Source organism: Solea solea, chromosome 7, assembly GCF_958295425.1.
Source record: "Solea solea chromosome 7, fSolSol10.1, whole genome shotgun sequence".
Lineage (NCBI taxonomy): Eukaryota > Metazoa > Chordata > Actinopteri > Pleuronectiformes > Soleidae > Solea > Solea solea.
In genome coordinates, this window is record NC_081140.1 from 20845618 (window position 1) to 20868569 (window position 22952).

Sequence of the window (22952 nt, forward strand, 5' to 3'; positions counted from 1 at the left end):
AAAGTTTTGGTGACACTAAAATAAGCACCAGATTTATAAACAGTGACTTAAGTAGATCATTTGCAAATAATCCCTTTATTAATTAGCGACCTGAAGTAAAATGTAACTTCAGATTCACTGAATTCACCATCTTTCAAATTGACCTCAACGAACACAGTTTGTCATTTTTCTGAGATTTGAACGCCAACATCATTTTCTCACTCTCTTCTCTCTCAGTTAATGAAATCCACAGCATCTGTGTTCACGTACTCTGTCCTCTGCTAATAATAATATTACATCATCTTCTGCAGAAACGGTGACAGTGTTCTCACCATGTGCTCCTCTGTGTTAAACACCAGGATCAATACTCACACGTCTGGTTCCTCTCTCACCGCCGGTTAACGTCTAAACATTCATTCATTCATTCATAACTGACATTCACTGTAATGTTGTGGATAAAATATTAGTATGTGATATAATTCTATTTCTGGTGTGCCATTGCCGACGTTATATAGCATGTATACTGGTATACAATACGCGTGAGTCTGTGATAGATTATGACATATATACATTCACAACTACTGTGACACAGTGAGTATGAAAAGTAAGAAACAGTATCATAAGAAAAAGCTGTGAGCTCGGAGCTCGGGCCCCTGACCTTGTCAAAGTGGTTGAAGGAGGCGCGGTACTCGTACAGCTGCTCCTGGCTGATGCCCTTGGCGTCACGCGTCAGGATCTGGTTCTCGACCTCATTGATGGTTCTAGCGATCGTGGTCAGAAGCTGCTCCCAGCCCACACGGAGGTGCTGCAGGGACAGGAAGATTTTATACCATGATTTTCAATGGGGCTTTACGACAAACGGATTAAATCATGAGGGAATAAGAAGAATATCAGTGTTTTTGTGCGTTACCTCCATCGTGTATTTAGTATACTGGTTGTCGAAGATGAGAGCCTCCTGAATGAGTTGGTGGTATCCTTCCAGCTTGTTGATCTCAGGCATGTATGACATGATGCTGGTCTGGTACTCCTTCAGGTTGGTCAGCTGGTCCTCCAGGGTGCCGTTCATCTCGATGGATATCCTGCCAATCTCCTGCCGACACGAACACACAGTATTACTGACGCGCAGATGCACCATTCACACGCAGCACAGTGTGAAATCTTTAGAAGACGCTGTGACCAAAGCTATCACACAGCAAACGCCATCTGTTTCCAGCGTGAGCATGTGTGATAAGATGTCAAAGTGTTTTCCCATGAATTCTTTTTTCCAGGCACAGAAATTGTGCCTGAAAAAACATTAGATATCAAGGCGAGTTGAGCAGAAACCTAGTGTAACGCAGTGAGTACGTCTATCATGGCTGGGAGTAAAATCTCACAACATCATGAAATCATTGTGCTCTCTGCCGCAGCAGTGTGACAGAGTCACAGAATGAAAGAGGGAAACCTTGAGCCCTGCAAGACTGCACACAATGGTGTCGAGCGTCAACAGGCGACGACAGTCATGTTTGAAAATCAGCCTCACACAGCGCTGCATCAATGATTCCAAATCCTCACTATTATTTATCGTCAAATCATTAGATATTAAGCATTATTCTTGTTAAAATTTGATTGGCCTGGATGAAAACTATCACTATAGCAAAACAGCTCAACTCTAAAGAATTATTCAAAAGCCTGAAAATAAAGCCATTTTTTTTGACAAATAAAGCCCTTTTTTTGACAATAGATATACACACAGAGATTATAAATGGTAAAACATAAATAAAATAATAATAATATAAGTAAAAGCAAAATCAGAACTCCTTGAAAATATTATTTTCTCAGCTCCAAAATTCCATCAACTCTGTAACCATTACCTCCATTTTGTCTTTGATGTAAGCACCGACGGCGTTGGCCTGAGTGGCAAACGTGGCTCTCAGAGTGTCGTTGGACTTTTGCTTGTTAAGCTCTTCCTGCAGGGCGTTGTCACGCTGCGGCACCATGGCCATTGCCTATACACAACAAACACACACACACACAGATTAGAAACACTCAATAGTAGTACAGTCAGTCATTGAGCATGTCACTGTATCAGTGCAGCTCTGTTGGTAAATACTGCTCAGCACAGCAGCCTACCCTTTCCCACTTGTTGTCAATGCTCTCAGGTGTGATGGTGGTGTAGGGGTTTGATCCACTCAGCTTGATGCCGTTGCTCTGGGCGATCTTTTGCACCTCGGCCTGGATGGACTGGATGGCCTCCCGCTCCATGTTAGCCTCGGTCAGGGTGGACTTGAACTGCTCGTGGGCTGTGATCAGATCCTGAGAGAGAGAGAGAGGAGACATGTTTGCTTTTACCTCCACACAACGGTAGTATGTTGTAAACCACCCATGAACGACAGAGTCCACATTTCCAGTTACCTGGATCTCCACAATGTTGTGGACGATGAACATGTCCTGCAGGTCCTCCATTGCTCCCTCCATCCAGTTGTTGAAGGGCGCCGCCCTCTTGGCGTATTCCAGGTAAAGCTCATCTATCGACTCCAGCTGCTTCTCTGTCCTCTGTTCACAAGATAGACAAGGAAATAAGTTTATTAACAAAACGTGAATCCTTTAGAGCTGTTATAAGACTACGTTGGGTGTTTTTTTTATTCCAAGGATTAATGTGATATTTCCTTTACTGTAAAAATTGATTTCCAAGAAAGTAAAATAGGCCACATTTCTGGGAAATTGATTCTATTTTTAGCCTAAAAACAATGATCTCAGCAAGCAAGAAAAATAATCTCAGTTTAAGAAAAAATATCTCATTCTTAAAGTGAATTTGATCAAGTAAAGGAAGACTCATTTTATTTTTGTTTGGATGTTTTATAGAGGCTACTTTTTAAAATCAAACTACAACCTTTGACTGAACTAGAAAGAGATGCATCAGTTACAATCTTATATGTCACCTGATCACCTCAGTACCACACACACACACACACACACACACACACAGAGACAGCATCTTACCTCGAGAGAGTCTTTGCGGCTGTGGGTGAGGGCTCCCAGGATGTCCCATTGATCACAGATCTTCTGACAGCGAGCGTTGACGTTGGCGGCGTCGTAGTAATCCAGCTGACTGGAAATCACACAGACAGAGGAAATCAGTTTATACTCATACTAACAAATCATCCTGTGCTTTCATCAGCTTGGTGATGACACGACAGGTACAGGCAGCTGTAGACATCAACCCAGACTCTAACAGAGCAACTGAACATAACCTTGCATTAGCACCAGGTTAAGGAGTGTTGAAAATAATTGTTTCTAAGATGCATCGACAGCGCTGACGTCTAATCATCAATTATACACATATCACTGCTTGTTGACTTAAGTTCTAAGCATTAGTTTTGTTTATGGGGATGGAGCATTTCAATTTCATTTGTAAAGAAATGTTTACATTCATATTTATTGAATAAATATGAGTGCTTATTCTGATGAAAAAGAGTGATGTGCATAAATATAGAAAACAGAGGACACGACACATCTTGATGCTCGATGGAATCAAATGGCTTTGCTGACATGAGAACTAATCAGGCAGATAACTTGGCTTATATCACCATGTCTTCTGTCTCTTCTTACTTGAGCTCCTGTGCAATGGCGGCAATCTGCTCCACTCTGTCCTGATGGGCGGCCAGATCGCTCTCAAAGGCCTCGTGTTTCTTTAGCAACGCCTTGACCTCTGCCAGGGTGGAAGTCTCGTAGTCTTTCTGGGTCAACATGGCCTCCTTACCTGCACAGACACACACATTTGGTTTATTCCTGGAAATTTACCTGAAAATATGTCAACATTTCATACCTCAGGAGATATAAAATGTTGTTCTTTCTGTGTGCATGTGTGTGAGAGGGAGACGAGAGAGGACGTTGACATACCATCAGTCCAGGATTCATGGATGGCAGCCTTCTGGTGGAACTTCTCCGCCAGATGTTCCAGTCTCTCCAGACGTCTGATCTCACTAAGAATCCACTCCTCGTAGCCCTTCTCTGCTCCTTCCAGAGTGTGCCACGCTCCGTTGATATCCTGAGACCAAAGAGCAGCAGTTACTGGCATTTGACCCTCACTATAGAAAACAGTATAAACACCTGTGTTCGCTGCCTGTGAGTTTTCATGTATTATGCACATGGAAAAAAATAAAACTTAAATATTTAAATAAAATGTTTCTGAGCCGATGATGGATCACATATTATGACCAAAAGAACACCAAATAAAAGACCTTTCTATTTGACAAAAAAAAGGCATTTTTACCCAAGCCAGTAGAAAGACAGAAACTGAAATATACCAGAGTTTATAATCGATTTGCTAAATCAAATACTGTAGTTTTACAATTAAATGAAACAACAGTTTTTAAATATTCAGTCTGAATACATACAGACACCATGCGTCCCTCTGATGGCATGAAGGCAGGCCTGTTGCTGAGTCTCAGTTTGGTCTGCAGAGTGTTGAAGCTGATCTCCAGCTGACATTTCTCCTGGACCTAAAGGCAAAATCAAACAAATTGGCTCAGATTGTTTGAATTCAGCTAAGAAAAATAAAATGTCTTTAATTACTGCCATATTTAAGAAGTTTTTTAAACCTTTGGTGGTTTGTGGACACAGCGGTAATCTCTAAAGTCCTCCTGTTTCGCCTGCAAATCTTTGACAGTCTTCTCTTGATTTCGGTTCTCCAGCCACGGGATTGTGCGGCGGATCCATTCCAGCAGCTGAAGGCAGTCAGGGAGACAAGGAGGAAACCAGTCAGGTAGAACAACCACAGGGTCAAAGTTAACGTAAGGATCTTTACCAATGATGCAAGTTCTTTCTTGTTCAGAGCAAATACAACTGGATCTTAGGAACAAGACAGAACTACATAGAAACAGAATGCTATGAACTCACATCACTGGCCAGTTTCTCGTAGTCCTCCATCATTTGTTCGTTCTCCTGGTTGACAGCCAGCACTTTGCAGATACGATTTGCCGCCGTCTCAGCCTATCAGGCAACAGAGTGATGAGCGGCACTCACAGTAAAAGATCATCATCGTGGTGTACAACGCTTAGTGAGAGCATTCACTGTGGCTACACATTTTATTAGTAACTAAACCTGAGATCACACACAGGCAGTGAACTGGAATAAACCTAAAACACACACTCAGACACGCGTTATTAAAAAATGCAAAAGGACGAATAGTCATTGTGTCTCAATACTGTAAATCATGCTGCAGCTATTGGTGGTTAGTTCAATGTGCCAGAATAAGTGTGTGTGCGCTTTAAAGCTTCATGCGTCTCCCGTCACAACTCGGGAGTCAGTCCACACGTCTAGTTACAGGTTCATGGAGATCTGTCGTCCACGTCAGTAGGTCTGCCTAGGATATTACACTACTGTACCACTGGAAATGGAAATGAAATGGAAGAAAACAGCTCACACACTCTGACAAGGTGATTTAAGTTGGATAGATTCTGTACAGTAAACATCTAATTATTTCTTTGTGTTGTATGTGTTGCTTTTGGAGAATACTTTTTTTTATGTTATGAGAAAAATATTTAAGTCTAAACTAACACATTTCATATATAAATCACATCATATAACAGGGAAATATGACATTTGGAATTGAAAAATGTTAATAGCTGAAAAGAAACTGGAAAGATGTCAACATGTGTTTCCCCCAAATAGTTTATTTTACATTTACTCTCAAATTTTGTATCTCATATCTGGTTTTATTAGAACCAAAAATGGAAAATGAATCCTGTTTGTTTTCCACTGGATCAATACACTTTTCACTGTTTGTACTGTTCTCTGGATTATGGTAAATATAAATGTGACGCCATAAAAAGCCTGGTGTTCATTTAGCCCGACGGCTTTCAATATTACACAAATAGAAAACAGAACAAACATGAGTGTGGGAATTTAAGTCCAGCCCATACTTTCTGTTTTGTTTTAGAGGAAACACAGTTTATATATTAAATATTGAAACAGAAGCATCAGAAAGCATTCGAGTCTGGTTTTCCATATTGTCCTCATTTAATAATCTCTAAAAGAAAAAAATCTAAAATGAGGAGCATCTTTGACCATACAACTAACAACTGTAATCACCTTTATTTATTATTTACACTAAACTTCAAATATTCAAACATTTCACAATATTCCTGTGATTTCACACAATTTTTAACACTACCTGATATTTATGAAATTACCCAGAAGGCCGATCTGTCCTGAATAACCCTCTAAATCATAAAGCCTGTTGGAAACTATCGTGTTCAGAATTATAAAAGGATAATTTTTCTTGAGGCAGAGGTTTAGAAGTGTTCATGTGAGACTAAAGCATGAGGAGCTCACCTTTTGTGCGCCAGAGAAGGCGTGATAGAAGGAGGACACGTAGGTCATTATGGCCTTCTCATCTGGCCTCACAGTACCCACGATGTCTACGCATCAGCCAGCGGGACAGAGAGGTAGACAGAGAGAGAAAGAGAAAGAGTTAAGCCAAAGTAACCCAAAGCTGCGAGGACCTCGCCTCCTACGGGACGTGAGAGCACGAGGAGAGAACGCCTCCCCTCTTTAGATCCACAGACTTGTCTTCCTCCTGTTACACCACCACACTGACATGGTAGGATACAAGGACGGGCGGGGACAGGAGTAGGACCAGTGTCCTCTAGAGGGCAGTTGAGAGACAGTGGAGCCACAAGGTCACAGTTGGGACACAAACACATCAGCTGTCGAATTTCTGTCAGTGTGAATTGAGCCCAGTTTTCCCAGTGATGGTCGCACCAACTGTTTGTTAGGATGAACAATAAACTTTGTAATAAGTTTCTAGTCATCATAAAAACCTATGATGAGAGTCAGTCAGAAGATTTCGCTCCTCTGCCACAACAGACAATCTCTCATCCAACTTTTATTTGGAACTGCGGACGCACAAAATAGATTTTAATATTGATTATTTAAATGACTTATTCTTTTCATCTCTACATCACTTTTTAAATCAATCACAGAAACAAGCTCAACTGCACCGTGAATAAAACATGAACTGGTTTCTAACTACAATCTAACATTAACACCATCTGTGTTCCAGTGCGTGCGTTCATGTGTTTGTGTCCCAACAAATCCAGAGTGTTTGCAGAAGTGCAGGTCTTAACAGCACTGTCGGGAGAGCGACGCCATGCTGGACAGGAAGAAGCAGAACCATGTTAGTAACAGGGGTCAAAGGTTGGGGTCCGAGGGTACCTTCTGTGCTCCAGAGAAGGCATGGTAGAAACTGGACACATAAGTCATAATGGCTTTCTCATCTGGACGAGCAGTGTTCACGATGTCTACGAAGGGGAGGTTATGAACACACACACACACACAGGCAAGATGGTGGACTTGTGATTATACACAACATAACACGACACACATATTAAAACATACACCAACACTGAACAGGCTGGAGGAAAAAACACAAACACACACACACACACACACACACACACACACACATTTAATAAGCTGCCATAGCTGTTAACAGCCATTCAGGACAATGACAGTCAAATTATAAATACACAAATACAAGGACACACAAACAAATAACGTTCAAGCCAGGGCCAAAACCACTGTATCACTGCATTAAACAAATCTGTGTTATTGTTCAGGAACAGTACTCCTGTTGGAATAGGCACATTATCCTACGAGAGAAAAGGAGAGATTTCTCCATCCTCAAAATTACACATATAGAGACAATTGACTTGTAATTGTGCATATTATAAGGTTTGTTGATTTTCTTAAATATCCAAGTGTTCCTGTAAACCAAAAAGGGGCAAAAGACAACTTTTGCGTCTCACACTTGTAAGTGTTTAGGTCATTTTGTGACATCGTAAGCATTGCTGCATCGACTTACATCGACTGCAGTATTTTGTATATTGCCGTTACTTTATGCTGTAAAGAGCTTTCTGACACCATCCTGATGACAAAAATAAGTAGTGAAAGCAATGGTTATCAGGGATCAGTATAAACACAGCTGTTTCTATTGCCATTACTGTGTAATCATAATGAAGTTAAGCCAAAAGGTAGAGTAACACTAATCGACCAAATGATTAAACGTAAATAAAATGATTATCTAAAAACTGTGCCCTAACATCATCTCTATATTGGCTGACCCACACACACATGACAGAAGACATTCAGACAGGGACACATGCTGTACAATCCAAGGAATTAAAGGAAACGAGGAGTTACAATGAAATACAGGGACAGGACAGAGGGACGGATGATCCTGACGAAGACGTCTCCTGATCACCTGACACAGCAACAGGTTCAACAGCTGATTCCTGACACACGAGCAGCGTCTACATGCACAGCAGCACTGACTGAAGTGGCACTATCATTTAATCATAGCTGCGTGAACTGGAACGTTCACAAGAGTGGCAACGATTTCACCGGCTGTCAAAGATTTTAAACAAATCAACATTTTTGTTGCAAAGACAATTTTATGCAGTTTAAGTTATTCAAACAACATGTGGGTTTAATTTAATCACATTTGATATATCTCAGTATCTAACGCGTTATGAGCCACAGTCACGTTCTTGTGTGCATGTAAATACAGTCGTTTTCAAACATTATAGTGAATTCATGAATAGGGCTGAACAAGTAACAATAAAACACAATATACAGTAGAAAAACAAAGAATTATCTTCTCCAGACTAAAGGAACATGATTTTGATGAGCGAGACGACAACATTACATATAAAAATGACAATTACTAACACTGCAAATTTCCCAATGTAGGATGAATAAAGGATGATCTTAACTTATCTTCTACTAAAAGCATATCATATCAAGATCATAATACTTGCCACACTTATAGGCTTTCTGTATGTTCAGCCCTGTTCCAGTACATATAATACAATTCAATTCACAAGCAGCAGTTTCAAAGAAAAAGTCACACATACCTTCTGCATCCAACATCTTAGGAATGTCCAGGTGCTTCTCAGCCACCTCAAAGGCGTTGTTCAGATTAGTCACTGGGTCATCCTATACAACCAATCACAGTGACATCAGATAATAAAAGGTGTATAGAAGGTAAGGTTTCATTCAAGTGAAATGCTTTTATATGATAGTTTCACTGATACCAGAAAATGTGGAACCAAATGATTAACAGAAGTCTGGTGTGTGTCAGTGTGTGTACCTTTCTGAGACTGTCGTAATCGATGAGATCGGGTCTGTGTCTGTGGATCAGAGCGTTGAAAGCGAGACCGTCCTTCCAGCTGTTGGACAGAAAACAGGTGAGTGGAGCATCAGGGCACACATGTGATGTCCATCTTTAAGAAGCTCTTCCAAGAGCATCTTCTGCTTCCTTCTGCACTTGCATCCTCCTCTTTCCAAGACATCTTCTATGTAGCTTACTCCTCTCTTGTAAGACGCTTTGGATAAAAGCGTCTGCTAAATGCTTAAATGTAAATGTTTTATATTTTTAGGTCTCGACTACAATGTTGATGCATTTTTCTACTCTGACGAGTAAAGAATCATGTTCAGGTTCCTCCAGCAGGGGGCGACATTTTTGTAGAATTATGGTAGGTTATGTCAGGAATGAAATTAAGGGAGATTTCATTCAACATCACCTGCACATATATCAATACTTTATGTGCGGAGAGTCGACATACATGTTCACTCATATAACGCCACAACTAAGATTGAGTGTCTGCCAGTGAAGTGCTTTTTTTGTGTGTTTAACAGACAGAATTATTGGTCATATTTAACAGTGGTCATATACCGACAAGTTGACCATATATAACCATTTATTAGGGATTCATCAGACATTTTAAATGTCAGGAGAGTTGAAAGCTCCAACATTTTAAGTGAAAGTCAACAGCTTTCATCTAGGGCTGCATTATTAGTTGATTTCTAATCAATTACTTGGTTTTAAGGTTTTGGTTTTTTTAATAATTAAAACAAGTTCCCTGATTTCTCAGAGCCTCAAATGTGAATATGTGTGTGCGTTACCTTATGTGGAAGTTCTGCACATTGACATTCTTGTAGGGAGCGGTCTTCCTCTGACACCACAGCAGAAGACCTTCCTTTGCAGACGTTTCTGCAGACAGGACAGAAGAGAAGGAGAGAGAGAGAGAGAGACACAGAGTGGAGGTGAATCAAGTGCACTTTCTTTTATTTCAAGCAAAATCAGACAGCAAAATACTGCAGCGTCAGTTTTGACTGTGCTAAATATAAACTGCTCCTCGGTGAACTGTAGAGAGTGCTGATGTTTTTGTTTACAACATAAAGAGACACCAAAAAAGCCTCAGTTACTGGGGAAACTCAAATCTGACTCAGTGTTCCTTATGGTGACTCAAACTCCGCTGAGTTAATGCAACACTGACAGTTTTAATTAGTCATCACACTGTTAACAGAGGCCTGACTTATCAGTGGAAAAACAAAAACACTGTGGAAACTGGAGGCAATAAAGCACACACATTTCTGACTGTTTGATAATGAAAACACCGGCTGATTAATGGCTTGGCTCAGGTTTATTTGCCGTTCTGTTTTACCTCAATCCAAATTCAGGCCCCGTCTCGTGACAAGAAAAACATTTTCAAGTTGAGAAAAATGACGTACATTCCAGAAATGTAAATCTGTCACATGGTGACGTGTCACTGCCTCAGTGCTGTGTTAATGTATTTCTATTATGATTAAATGTACATTACACGGCAGACCATGAACAAGAAGAAATGAAAGTTCTAATCAATTTGATATAAAATGTCCAAACTAATCATAATTACAACTGATACATATTCAATAATAATTCGACTTAGCAAGGAAGAAAATGTAATGAATGAATAAATATTTTCTTATTTTGTGGACTATAGAGACACTGATCCAACATTTCTCCTTGCAGACAGGACCAGTGACATGTGAATGATGTTAGATAAAAAAAAAAACTTGTGCTGCATGTATAGATGTGCTTTAGGAATGGCATAAAACTCAGAGCTCATCAAGACTAGAAAAATGCTATATAAAAAAATTCTAACCATTTAGTAACATTTACCAACCCCGCCTCTGGGTGTGTGTTTGTACTGTGTGTACTTGTATTTGTTACGTTGTTAGGAGCTTTTCTGGAATAAACACTGACCCATGCCATGACCAGTAGTCCACATGGAGACCAAAACCTGGTCCTAGAGAGGCAAAAACTAAGCTCTATGGAAATGGTTAACTTTAAAGCTAAGATTTAAGGTTAGGCGTTAACTGGTTAAGGTTAAGAATAACACTTTGTTCAGGTTGTGCAAATAAATTGAAGTTAATGCAGCGTCCTAAGAATAACAGCAGCTCAAACCTGTGTGTGTGTGTGTGTGTGTGTGCATAGCTGAGTTACTTCCACTCTAATTCCCACAGTGCATCTTTACCATGCGAGTAAACACCAGAAAACTTTCTGTCACTGTCAGCTCATTAATCCTGCAAGCATGGCTGAGAGTCACACTGCCATTGTGCCCTTCAGCAAGGCACCACCCTGCTGAGCCTCTGCTGGTCTTTCAGTGCATTTATGCCTGTAATTAAATGACTCATGTTAAACTAGTTGTACCTTCTACAGAGATGTCCTGGATGGCGAAGCGGAGGATGATGGTCCAGATCATTCCCAGCGTCATCTTCACATTCCCATCCACAATTTCTGCACAACACACAACAAAACTTCATGTTGGTCTCGTACTGAATCACTCTGGAGTAAACACCATCCTGTCCGTCACTGCTGTTTGTACAGTCTTACATCTGCTCCTCTTGTTTAATAATGCCAATATACACCCACACAGGTGCACGTAGTGTTATACAGCAACTACGTGCACAGAATTTTCAGGGCAAGTGTGATGTTAATTATGTCTCTCACTAATTACATTTAATTTTGGCAGAAATAAAGAACAGTCAAACTGGCGTATGCAAGACAAGCCTACATATTTAATCCTTTGAAACCTAAAAATATCATTATGTCCCATTAGGATACAGACAGTAGACAGACAGGTTAGTGAACACACAGTCAGTCATGTGCAGGGATATATAAGTAAAGCAGGTATGTAGACTGGCTCAGATTCCACTCATAGTTCAAACATACCTACATGTCTTCCAGTATATCAGTTACACTCACTCAGTCATCAGTCACTTTCATTCCATCCAACTGTCACCATTTCATAAATACAAAAAGGTATTTCGGTTTTCTGTAAATGTCATTTTTCATTTTACATTATAACAGTAAAGTGCATTTAAGATCAAACGGAGGCCTGGGAATGTGCCGACCTCGTTTCCGTCGGTGTCCAGCAGATGACCTTCAGCCGGCTACAGGAGGCCAGAAAAATTGTTTGCGTATGTGTGTAGGACTGCATTGTTTTGAGTTCAATGGCGAGTCTGAGCAGTTCAATGCAGCAGGAATTTCACGTTTGTCCTGATAAAGAAGGTCAAAGGTTGTATTCCTCCAGCTATTCCAGAGATTCTCTCAGTTAGAAGTATAATTATATACAAGCGGTGGACAGGCATGAGTCTTTCTAAGGCTGATGTCCATCTTTACAAGTCAGTGATATCGTCATTTGATAAACTGCTGAACTAAATCAACATTTATTGATCACACTTATGGTCAGTCTCACCAACCTACACTGTAGTGGTCTTACATATTAAATACATTATAAAATAAATAAATTAATAAATATCACTTCAAGTTTATCATTCATCAGTTAGCCCAACTGATTAATCTGTCTGCCACTGCAGTTAACATCAGAAAAAACAGGTTAGTTAAGAGAGAAAGTCACATAGTTCACATAAGAGTGATTATCTGTCAATTATGGTCATGATTATTAAATTAGGTTATTTGGTTCAATGGTCCAAAGTCGATCTGATGTTTCTAATATCATCCAAGTGAAAAGTTGCATAGTGTTGCTTTAACTAGATACATTTGGTGTAGTGTGCATCAATTCCAGGTTCCATGTTAAGTGAGTGTGCGAGTGCTTACCCTCTGCTCCAATAGACACCAGTTTTACTCCCTTGCTGGCGATGAAGTTCAGGGCTTTGTTTACATTGTTGATTTTGTGGACCCTCATTTTGCCTCGCTCTGGTTTGGGTAATCGTTCGCCTGCAGACACACACACAAACAACAGGAATAGAGAGTGAATGTAAGTGTATTAGCTCCTGCATTGTTTTCACAGGCTCAGCAGAAAGACACTTTAACTGTCAGAGAATGGTTCAAAACACAGCCGTGACATTAGCATCGTTCACAGCAGGAAAAACACTCAAGTGAATCTAAAAAAAAAAAAGGAGCCACATCAAAGCCCAAACTTCAATATGAGAGGACGGTAGTTGAAATGATTATCTACTGTGCCAACAGGAGCAGCTTCCCCAAAACATCGTTGAGGGGTGAAACAGAGACACAGATGACAGATGTGAAGCAGGGTGTTCCCTAAACGCCTGTGATCCACACAGAGGCGGGAATCTGTGAGTGACCACACCCTAAGGGGGGACAGTGAGGATGTGCATCTTAAACATCTGAAAATATTTTCCACTGAGTGACAGCTCAGATGTAGCTTTGAAAATGAGGTCACTGCTCTTTGACTAATGAGTACGTGTGTTGTGGGCAGTTTTCCACATGTGGATTCTGTATGAACCATTCCTAATCATTAATCAGATATCATTACAGCTGTTTCAATTTATTAAAAAAAAATCTTCTCGCGGCTCTCGGATCGTACAGATGGATTACCTGAGATGACCTCGAGCAGCAACATGAGTTTGAGCCCGTCCCTGAAGTCCTCCTCGATGTTGTCAATCTGCGTGCCAGCCTTCCGTAGGTGGGAGTTGCACCACGCCGTGAATGTCTGCACGAGGACACAGAAACGTGACACAAATGGTTGATTATTCTCAGCCCAGTGCCTGCATGGCTTTTTTGTAGTTGTTAAAATAATAAACCACTTTGAATTGAGAATCAAAGAAAATGAAATTGAATGGGCAGGAAGGAAGGCCAGACAGTCTCTTTGATAAGACAGGAAGTAGCAGAAGAAAAGTACGAAAATTCAATGCGAATATATACAAAACCACTGCTATCAAAGTACAATTTTATCTAAATGTCACAAAGATGAAACTCGTCATTGGTAACAATTCCTCTTTGTAGCAACTCAAGGAAAACAACTTTCAATTTACCACCATAAGCTCCTTTACATTTTTAGTATAAAACCACAAACAGAGTAAATAAATTCAGCCTTTGTTTTATTTTCGGGCTCAGTCCCCCAAAAACAGAAAGAAAATACACTCCGTGTAACATCAGAAACTACCAGTGCGTAACCCCACACTGACATAAAGAGCCACAGGTTATAAAACACTGCCATTAATCCCAAAAACCAAACAGAGAGATCCCTCAACGATCTAAAACCTAAACGGGAATCAAACTGACAAACATCTGTGACACATGTAATTAAATATCAGAATGGTACACCAAATCACAAACACAAGACATCTGGGAAAAGACACACACCAGCACAAAATCACACACATCAATAGCGGGTTGGAATCTGTGTTTTTGTGCTTCTGGTTAGCCAACATTCTTCCAAAATGTGTTTTGAATCATTTTATTTTGAAGGAGCTTGTGGCACCAAGGTAGGAACGGGACTGCAGAGAGACGGGTGCTCGTTTTCCACGAGCTTTGTCACGCCACCCTCCACAGACTTCAGCTATGGCACATCACCAATCAATGTAGTCAACACACTCAAGAGGCAATTGTGTTTCTGACCTATTACAACATTTTAGTGAAATCTCTCAAAATGTCAAGAGCAAGAAAATACATGTTAAATATCTGAGTGAAATTTGTTTCAGTGCGTGATAAAAAACGACTTGCTCCTTAAAAGGTCTCACTGTCGTGATTAACACAATGTGCACTAAAGGATGAATTCTGATGCACTTTCTCAGCAGAATCTGAGGTGAAGGAGGGGAAAGGACAGAGCAGGTGACGAAACAATAGTGTTTGTTCCTCCCCCTTGTGTTACGAGAATAAAACTATAATTTATAATTTGATGAGGACATGTTGTAATACTGTATCTTGTTTTAAAGCTATGAACACAGTAATTTACTGCCGTTCAACTTAAATCTAAATCACAGTTGCAATCCATGCCATAAAAAACAAGACATTTTTAATCATATTGTTCAGCCCTAATTAATATTTGGAATTTTTCAATTTACAGGCCAAATTGTTACTGTACTATGGCTTATTGCAAAACAGAGGCAAAAATGTCAGATTCCATCAAATTCTATCAGTGATCAAGTACAAGTCCAGTCACAAGTCTTGGCCTCACGTACAAGTCTTTTTGTAAAAATATCACAGTATTCTGAAACTTTGCAGTCACAAAAATTATTGTGTGCTTGTTATTTTGTTGAGTGTTGTTTATACAACTGTGCACCGTGTCACAACACCCAGTGAACTGACACTCACATCAGCCACAAAACTGCTTCCTCTCTGTACTTTGTCCTAACTGGACACAGAAATGCCTCAGGAGGAAAATCAGTGATAGTTCAAGAAGGGAAGGACCAATCACATTCATCAGTGCACCTCCTTTTTCCCTCCCTCTCTCCCTCTCCCTCTCTCCAGCACAGTGTGTTGGAAAACATTATGGCTGGGTGCTGCTCACTCACTGCCCTGCCCCTCTCCCAACCGTCCCACTGCAGCCGCCGGCACAAAGCTCCCATTGAAAGGGGTGGATAATAGCAGCCTTCACTCTATCCCAGACAGTTCTCCCTCACTCTGTGACCCTTTCCTAGGCCAATGCCAACCCCCAACTCACACATTTACACACAATTACACTGACACTGGACTAGGACAGGAGGAGGAGAAGGGTGGGGATGATAGATTTAAACAAACAGATATACAGACAAAGTTAGGGGGCAGGAGAGGGGGAGTGGAAAGACAACCCCCCCACCACTTCCACACCCTCACAGAGGTCAGGACAATGCAGCAGGAAGTGGCACTGCAATGACAGGAAGTTCCAGCTATGTTTTTTCACGAAGCAGAGTGAAGATGTATTCATCACTGTCACTGATTTAAACACTGATTGATTTTAGACCAAAGTATTCACTTTTATGTGTATATATATTTAGGTACCAGATTAGCACAACAAAACTGTGGTCACAGCTGCAAGTTTGGGAACGTGAACTGTATCAGAGAGCAGCTACACACACACACACACACACACAAACAGAGCCACTGACACAGGGAGTGGTGACAGTGACAGGCCAGGACTTGCAGGGAGTCAGGTAGTGTATGTTCTGTGCAAGTTAAGCCAACATGCTTCAAGTAAAACAGCCAAACTTAATGTCTGTTGAACCATGTCTCTTTATTATAACGACTTATAATAAATGTAATATAATAAATGACTTAACTCAAAGATTTAGACTATCTTTTGAAAAAAAACATGAGCTGAAATGCAAATTTAAATACTTGGCCCTGTTCACACCTGGTATTCACATCCATCCTGAAGTGGAACTTTGATGTCAGTTGAGTTGATTTTATCCAAAATATAATCCACTGTCTTAATTGGACCAATTAAAAGTGACCTGACCCTGATTCCAGGCTAGAGTGACCAAACCTGTCCCTGTGGCTGTTGCGTGTTGACTACACACATCACATCAGATCACAGGATTTCTGACGTGAGCTCAGGGCAAAGATAACAAGCTGATCGGCTGTGAGACACCAAAGAGAGCAAAGCTGGATCTGAGAATAAAGAAGTTTATATTTTAGGCATGAAGCCAGTGCTCTCATCCTATTGTATAGGTGACTAACACCTGTAAAAACAGTGAAAGGAAATGTTTCAAATCAAATGAATGTGTTTTAGAGGCCGATATCGGAAAATGTGCATCACTATTATGAAACCATTGACTTTTAATTATATAAAACCCTTTAATCAGATTAAACTGGACACAGTTTACTCACGATTACGAACCTGTTGGCTGCTAAATGTGAGGCAGTTACCAACAACAAGCAGCTGGAGTTGTTTAAAATTGCAGTCTGTGGAGCAGGATGTTTTTCATGAAGATCTTTAAAAGTCAACTAGGGTCAACTTTGATTAGCCAAACTCCAGAATAAAAAACTATGTCAGTTACTTATTTACTTTAGGTCACCAATTTAGCAAATAAAGCTAATTAGTTTCCACTGATCTCAGGTATTCTTAAAGGCACACACAGGATTTTGTTCAGGTCCTGCTGGTGCACAATGTCAGTTGTTTGTGTTTGTGAGAATCTGTGAGTGCGTCTGGAAGTGGTTAAGGCCTCAGTTATATTTCACTGCAGAGTCTACACTGACAGCTGCAGGCACAGCAGATATGCAACATTTCGTAGTATATTCTGCATAAAGGATGTGAAAACAACAACATGCATGTGAGAAGACATATCAGCTTTTCTTTTGTGGTGTTTGTTTTCTTTTAGAAATACAACTGCAGAAGTGAGAATTTGCCGCCTGAACTTCTCGCAAACTCATTTCGAATGCAGCGTCTGTTTTAACTTTTAGTTCATGCACAGCTGGTACAAACACTTTCACATTTTTCTGACAGAACCTAATCAAGCCCAGGAGAAAACTTGTTTTCTTGTGGACGTGGAAATGCCAATGCGGGGTTAAGTTGTCCGACATTTCAACCTTACTGACAGAAATACAGCTGCCGCCGCCTCGCTGCTTTACTGCAGAGGGTGTGGAAAATAGAAGAAGGCTAATGGGGTCTGTTGGGGTCAACTGTTTGATGTGTTTTTAAAAACATACACACATGTACAAACCTGTAGCAGAGTCACACAGTGTGACCTCCACAGTCTTTCATCTCTCATCCCTAACTGGGCCTACTGGGTCAAAGGTCAAGAGTCGCACAGATTAACGCAAACATGTGTCAATGAGAGGACGACGCAAAAATACACAACTATACAGGAACGTGCATGTGAAATTAAAACATGGAGACAGGGAGTTATGTAAACTAATGCTGTCCATCTGCATACACCACTCCTTTTACAGGAATGTGCTTAACAGACACAAGATTTCACATTAACCACACACACACACACACACACACACACACACACACACACACACACACACACACCTATCATATCACAGTATAACTAATATATTCTGTCTCAAATATGCCCACTTTGTTGATCCCTGGACAATTTTCCAATCAGTACACTGATTTGCACATAGAATACATTTGAATATAACTTTATTACTCCCCTAGAGCAAGATTATTTTGTGTTACAAAATTAGAAGTATAAATAAAATGACGAATAGACGATAAGAAATAATAACCATGTAACCCATACATAAAATAGAACAGAAGTGGTGGTTGGGGAGGGGCAATTCAAAGGCTGCTGTATAACACATTACACAGAGCAGACACACACACACACACACACACACAGATAAGGGTGTGTCTTTCTACACCTTAGAAGAATGAACCCGGTTGAAGACAATGTTACTGCTCAGCTGCGTCACATTCTGTGCATGTCAGCTGTGTGTGAGTGCATGTTTTGTCAATTACATACTCGCTATTCTTGTCAACACCAATGAGCTCACACTTACAGCAACTCACGCTCACTGTTGCTTCTGAGGCAGTTTGTCACGTCTTCCTACATCACACATCTATGAGAGATTGTATCACAAAATAAGTTTCATGCCACATATCACACACCACACACATTGTTCAAGCCCTGCATCAATATGATGCAAGAACTTTCATCACACCTCACAATCTCATAGTCACACACATACACCCACCAACCCACCCCCCACCCCCAAAAACATGAGAAAAAAAAATCTTCACACAGATTGTCAGTTGCACTCTCTCACGCAGGTTCAGGTGGACAGGCAGAGACAAGCAGCGGGGTGACATCAGACAGCGGAAACAAGAGATTGCATGACATGAAGCATGCTGCCAAGAAATGACAATCTCTGTGCTTCTGTATTCATTTTCTAATTTATAATCAATAACCTGGCAACCCTGTGAGATTGTACCACTAGGAAGAAAATGCAAGAGAGATGGAAGAATGAAGCCAGAGGCTCAGCACCTCACACAGCAAAGACTGTCTGTCTGACTGAATGACTGACTGACGTGTAAATATGGCCTTTACATGAATGTGAAGCATGGGTGTGACACAACACAGCGTCAGGCAATGAAAATACAAATGTAAAAGGGCAGCAAATGGCAAAGAGCAGTTTTATACTGCAAGTAAAATGGAGTTATATGTGGACATGCTGGCAGGAGGTACAACCTCAAGGGACTTGGACAAAGCCTTACTAAACTGGACAGCTCAACCAGACTCAGTTCAGCCAAAACCAAGCTGGTCTGGCCACGTGAATAAAGCTCAGTTACTAGTCTGGTCTGGTCTGACACAAAGCCTCCTATTCTTAGAGGGACGTCAATTAAAAAAGGGTTGTGGCGTGCAACCCAGTAGCACCGCTGGCTATTGTCACAGGCTTTTGCTTCGAATGCTCCAGAGGACAGGTTGGTGTTTTTGCACTCAACTCAGTAGCATACATATAGATGTAGGATGTACAACCATTGGAGTAATCCATTTACCTCAGGTTCATACCAACTATGTAACTAATTCACCAACATCAGGGCCGAACATTCACACAAATGATATACACTCTTTATTCAGTCACCCATATTCTCCATTTTATTATCAAATCTATTCTCTGTAACAAACCAACAGACAAACAACATCTTCACAACAAGATCACTGAGTTTACTGTGAGATTAACTTAAAAATAGGACTGAGCAATATGGCCAGAAACTTTCTCATGGGAAAAATGATAAAACAATTATCACAATAAATGTAAGATTACAGTACATGAATGTGTTCACAGACAGTCGGAGGAAGGAAGAACCAGGCTCTGTTGCAAAAATAAGTAAACAGCTGTTTGGAGATCGACATTTTCCCACAAAAACTGGCAGCATCTCTCAAATGATTAATGATAAAAAACTGGAATGCAGTGCCAAAGCTAAGTGTAGTGGTTCTACAGAGAGACGCAGAGCTGGCCAGGATGTTCATGTCCAACATACTAGTGGTCACCAGAGAGTGACCACTGTTTACCATGAATCAACGCAGCCAGGAAGGAGGAGGAGGAGGAGAGGGCAGAAGACTGACGAAGCAGAGTCCTGTTCTCGTCTAATTATCCTCTCAAGTCTGGACAGGTGATCATTAACATTTACACACACACACAGATGGAGGGAGCCTCCCTCTTGCTTCATGTGCTGACAGGTACAGTCAGGAAACCAGAACTATAATATGGGGACAATGTGTCACCAGAGAGCACACACACCCCTCACAGAGTGAGCTGACAAAACATGCCGGCCTGATGCCCTTTTACATATGCAACAGTGTGAGTCAACAGCTTAACACCAACTGTTTTCAACAAGCTCCATCGACTGTGTCCAGCCAGACATACAACTCTCCAGAGGTGGCCAAGGTAAACAGAAGAAAAGGGAGGATTGTGGGAAGGAACACAGGAGGGGAGGGAGAGGAAATGCGAGAGAAAGGGGATAAAAGGTTAAAAAAAGAGAGGGGATAAAAGAAAGAGGATAAGAAGAAAAGTGACACATTCAGAAAAAACATCAATCCCTAAACCCAAACCCTAAATATCACAAAATGCTAAGCACAGAGAGTAAAATGTAAATAAAAAGCATTTATTACAGTTGAAGTTGCATTATGTTCTTGGTAAAGAGCCTTGTTGTAAAGTGGTGACAGGAAATGCATCAACTCTTCGTGTAATGAATAGGTTAAAATAAAAAGTAGGTGTGAGCAACACTAAATGACAGATCACAGAGGGATGAATGTGGGATAAGAGGATAAAATAAAGCAGTTTGTCAAGATGAAAGATCATGGAGGCATAGGAAGAGGAGTGATATTTATAAATGGCCAGTGACCTTCTGACCCCGAGTTTGCTGCTGCGGGGGAAGATGGAAGAAATGAGTGAGAGGAGACGTGACACCAGGACTCATTGAGGCAAGTGTGTAGGAGCAGAGTGAGTAACCAGAGAGAACCAGTGACTGCTGACATGACTCTCACCACACACACACACACACACACGTACATACGTACGTACATACATACATACGTACATACGTACATACAGAGACCTAACCACCACTGGCTGCATCTTCCTCACACTACTAAAGCTTTACACATTTAAAAAAAATCTCATATGTCTCATTTGCAAAAAAATGTTCAATTAATAAATCAGGAGCAACTGTTTTAAGAGTAGGTTGAGAGGAAGAGGGGGAGGGAGGGAGGGAGGCAGGAAGAGGGCAGCAAAAAGAAGGGAAGGGGGTTAAGTGTCAAGCAATGTGGTGATTTGTCCATTTATTTACGTCTCTTCCTGTCGTTGTTGTTCAAGAGTCCAGCCAAAGTCAAACTGAACAAGGCCTGCGAATGTTTCAACTCAGGTTTTTAATACTAATGTGCATCACAAATATCATGGAAAGACACTTGAAATGAATAACTGCACTAGTTTAAAAAGGTTCAGTGTGTAAGAATTGGTGACACATCATGAAACTACAGTACGGTGGCCTTCACATTCCAAAAAGGATGTTTTCCCTTATTTTAAGGTACAAAAAACATATACACTTATTACAAAATATTTATGGGTAGTGTATTTTAGTTCCCAAAATAAACCCTCCAAAATCTTACACACTGGACCTTAAACTCGACAACATTTTGAACTTTTTATTGCTTGTAACCCATTGTGTTTGCATATTTCAACATTAGGACATGTCTTCCTGCTGTGTGTCAATAAAACCGGCTGCTGACTTTGGGGCACATTGCTCCACACCACACAGTTCCACAGTTGCATAACGGTACTGATTTGTGTCTCACTACAAAACTATTTTGACACAAATGTGTGATCATTAAGGCTCAAAAACATAAATACATAAAAAAAAAAAAAACATTTAAGGAGGTGTTTTAAAATAGTGACACTTGAGTCATTAACGTATCAATCATCGTATATCATGAGTTAGGAAATCAATATATTGCCGTATCAATGTCCCACCCTGTATTTAATCCTTCTCTAAGATGAGTCCTAATAAAAGAAGCATGATTTCTTTTGTTCAGGAGAAGACGGGTGGGGAAGAGAAATTAAATCACAGGCTGGGAGTCTTCCTGGGATTAATTAAATGAATGTGTTTCTTAAGCAAATATAATAAACTATTGTTTTATATTCGTCTGTATGCAGAAATGAATCAATGATCATGACTTTTCAGATTAAAACATTTCAGAGACAATAAATGCTCACTGTGTTATGTGGAAAACTCCATCTTATTCAGTTGGCAAAACATAACAAGCTAAATATTTATATAATAAATATTTAATATTTAAGTCTGGACAGCAGGGAATGAAAAAAGGAGAAGGTAAAAGAGAGGAATGGTGAGAAAGATGGAGGAGACCAAGCATCAACCCTGCTGAACATGACAGAGATGCCAGGAATGTCAGCTATGCTCTTCCTGCCGCTCACTCCCTTTCTTTTTGCATCACTTCACTCCTCTCCTTTCTTTTGTGGATCAGCTCAGGTCTTTGTCTCATAATTTCCTGAAACTATCTATGTTAGTGTAACAGATCAGTCATTTTGAGGTTGTCTGGCAGCACCGTGTCCCTCTGACGTACAGTGAAGTGGACACTTTAAAGCTTAAAGAGTGATGACCATCAACCACTCAATGAAATATTAAGTACATGCTGATTTAATGTTTGCTCCCTTGTTTTAACCTGTAAGTGTCAACCTATCATGACAGCATCCATTGGTTTGTGAACTGCTGTTTTGAAGCTTTGCAGTTTATCCAGCTCCATGTTAAGTGCCATGATTGGTCACCATGTGTGACGTACACTACCAATTCTACCTTAGCCACACCCAAAAGCATCCACTGCTTTTTCTCATCTCTAAATGTGATCATTCACTTAAAAAGAATGGACATGGTGTACTGAAGAAGTCCTGAAACTAGTGATTGAATAGTAGCAGTTTTAAGAGGTTAATGTGCTTTTTCTCTGAGCTG

The 22952-nt window shown here is 40.5% G+C and overlaps 1 protein-coding gene across 5 annotated transcripts in view; it reads right to left on the reverse strand.

Annotated features, from left to right (window-relative positions):
* LOC131462598 (alpha-actinin-4-like) overlaps positions 1 to 22952 on the reverse strand; it is a 49259-nt gene that overhangs the window by 4278 nt on the left and 22029 nt on the right. For 3 of the 5 annotated variants that reach the window (XM_058633915.1, XM_058633913.1, XM_058633917.1), the window contains exons 2-19: positions 13649 to 13763; positions 12908 to 13027; positions 11498 to 11584; positions 9928 to 10015; positions 9113 to 9191; positions 8877 to 8958; positions 6295 to 6380; positions 4858 to 4950; positions 4560 to 4685; positions 4356 to 4460; positions 3859 to 4006; positions 3568 to 3718; positions 2959 to 3067; positions 2371 to 2511; positions 2089 to 2271; positions 1830 to 1964; positions 890 to 1069; positions 638 to 784 (exon numbers count right to left, since the gene is read on the reverse strand). In XM_058633915.1, the coding sequence (XP_058489898.1) occupies positions 638 to 784; positions 890 to 1069; positions 1830 to 1964; positions 2089 to 2271; positions 2371 to 2511; positions 2959 to 3067; positions 3568 to 3718; positions 3859 to 4006; positions 4356 to 4460; positions 4560 to 4685; positions 4858 to 4950; positions 6295 to 6380; positions 8877 to 8958; positions 9113 to 9191; positions 9928 to 10015; positions 11498 to 11584; positions 12908 to 13027; positions 13649 to 13763 (2175 nt within the window). Of the gene's footprint in view, positions 1 to 637; positions 785 to 889; positions 1070 to 1829; positions 1965 to 2088; positions 2272 to 2370; positions 2512 to 2958; positions 3068 to 3567; positions 3719 to 3858; positions 4007 to 4355; positions 4461 to 4559; positions 4686 to 4857; positions 4951 to 6294; positions 6381 to 7176; positions 7263 to 8876; positions 8959 to 9112; positions 9192 to 9927; positions 10016 to 11497; positions 11585 to 12907; positions 13028 to 13648; positions 13764 to 22952 lie in introns of all 5 variants that reach the window. The other 2 variants (XM_058633916.1, XM_058633914.1) reach the window with 1 other exon arrangement.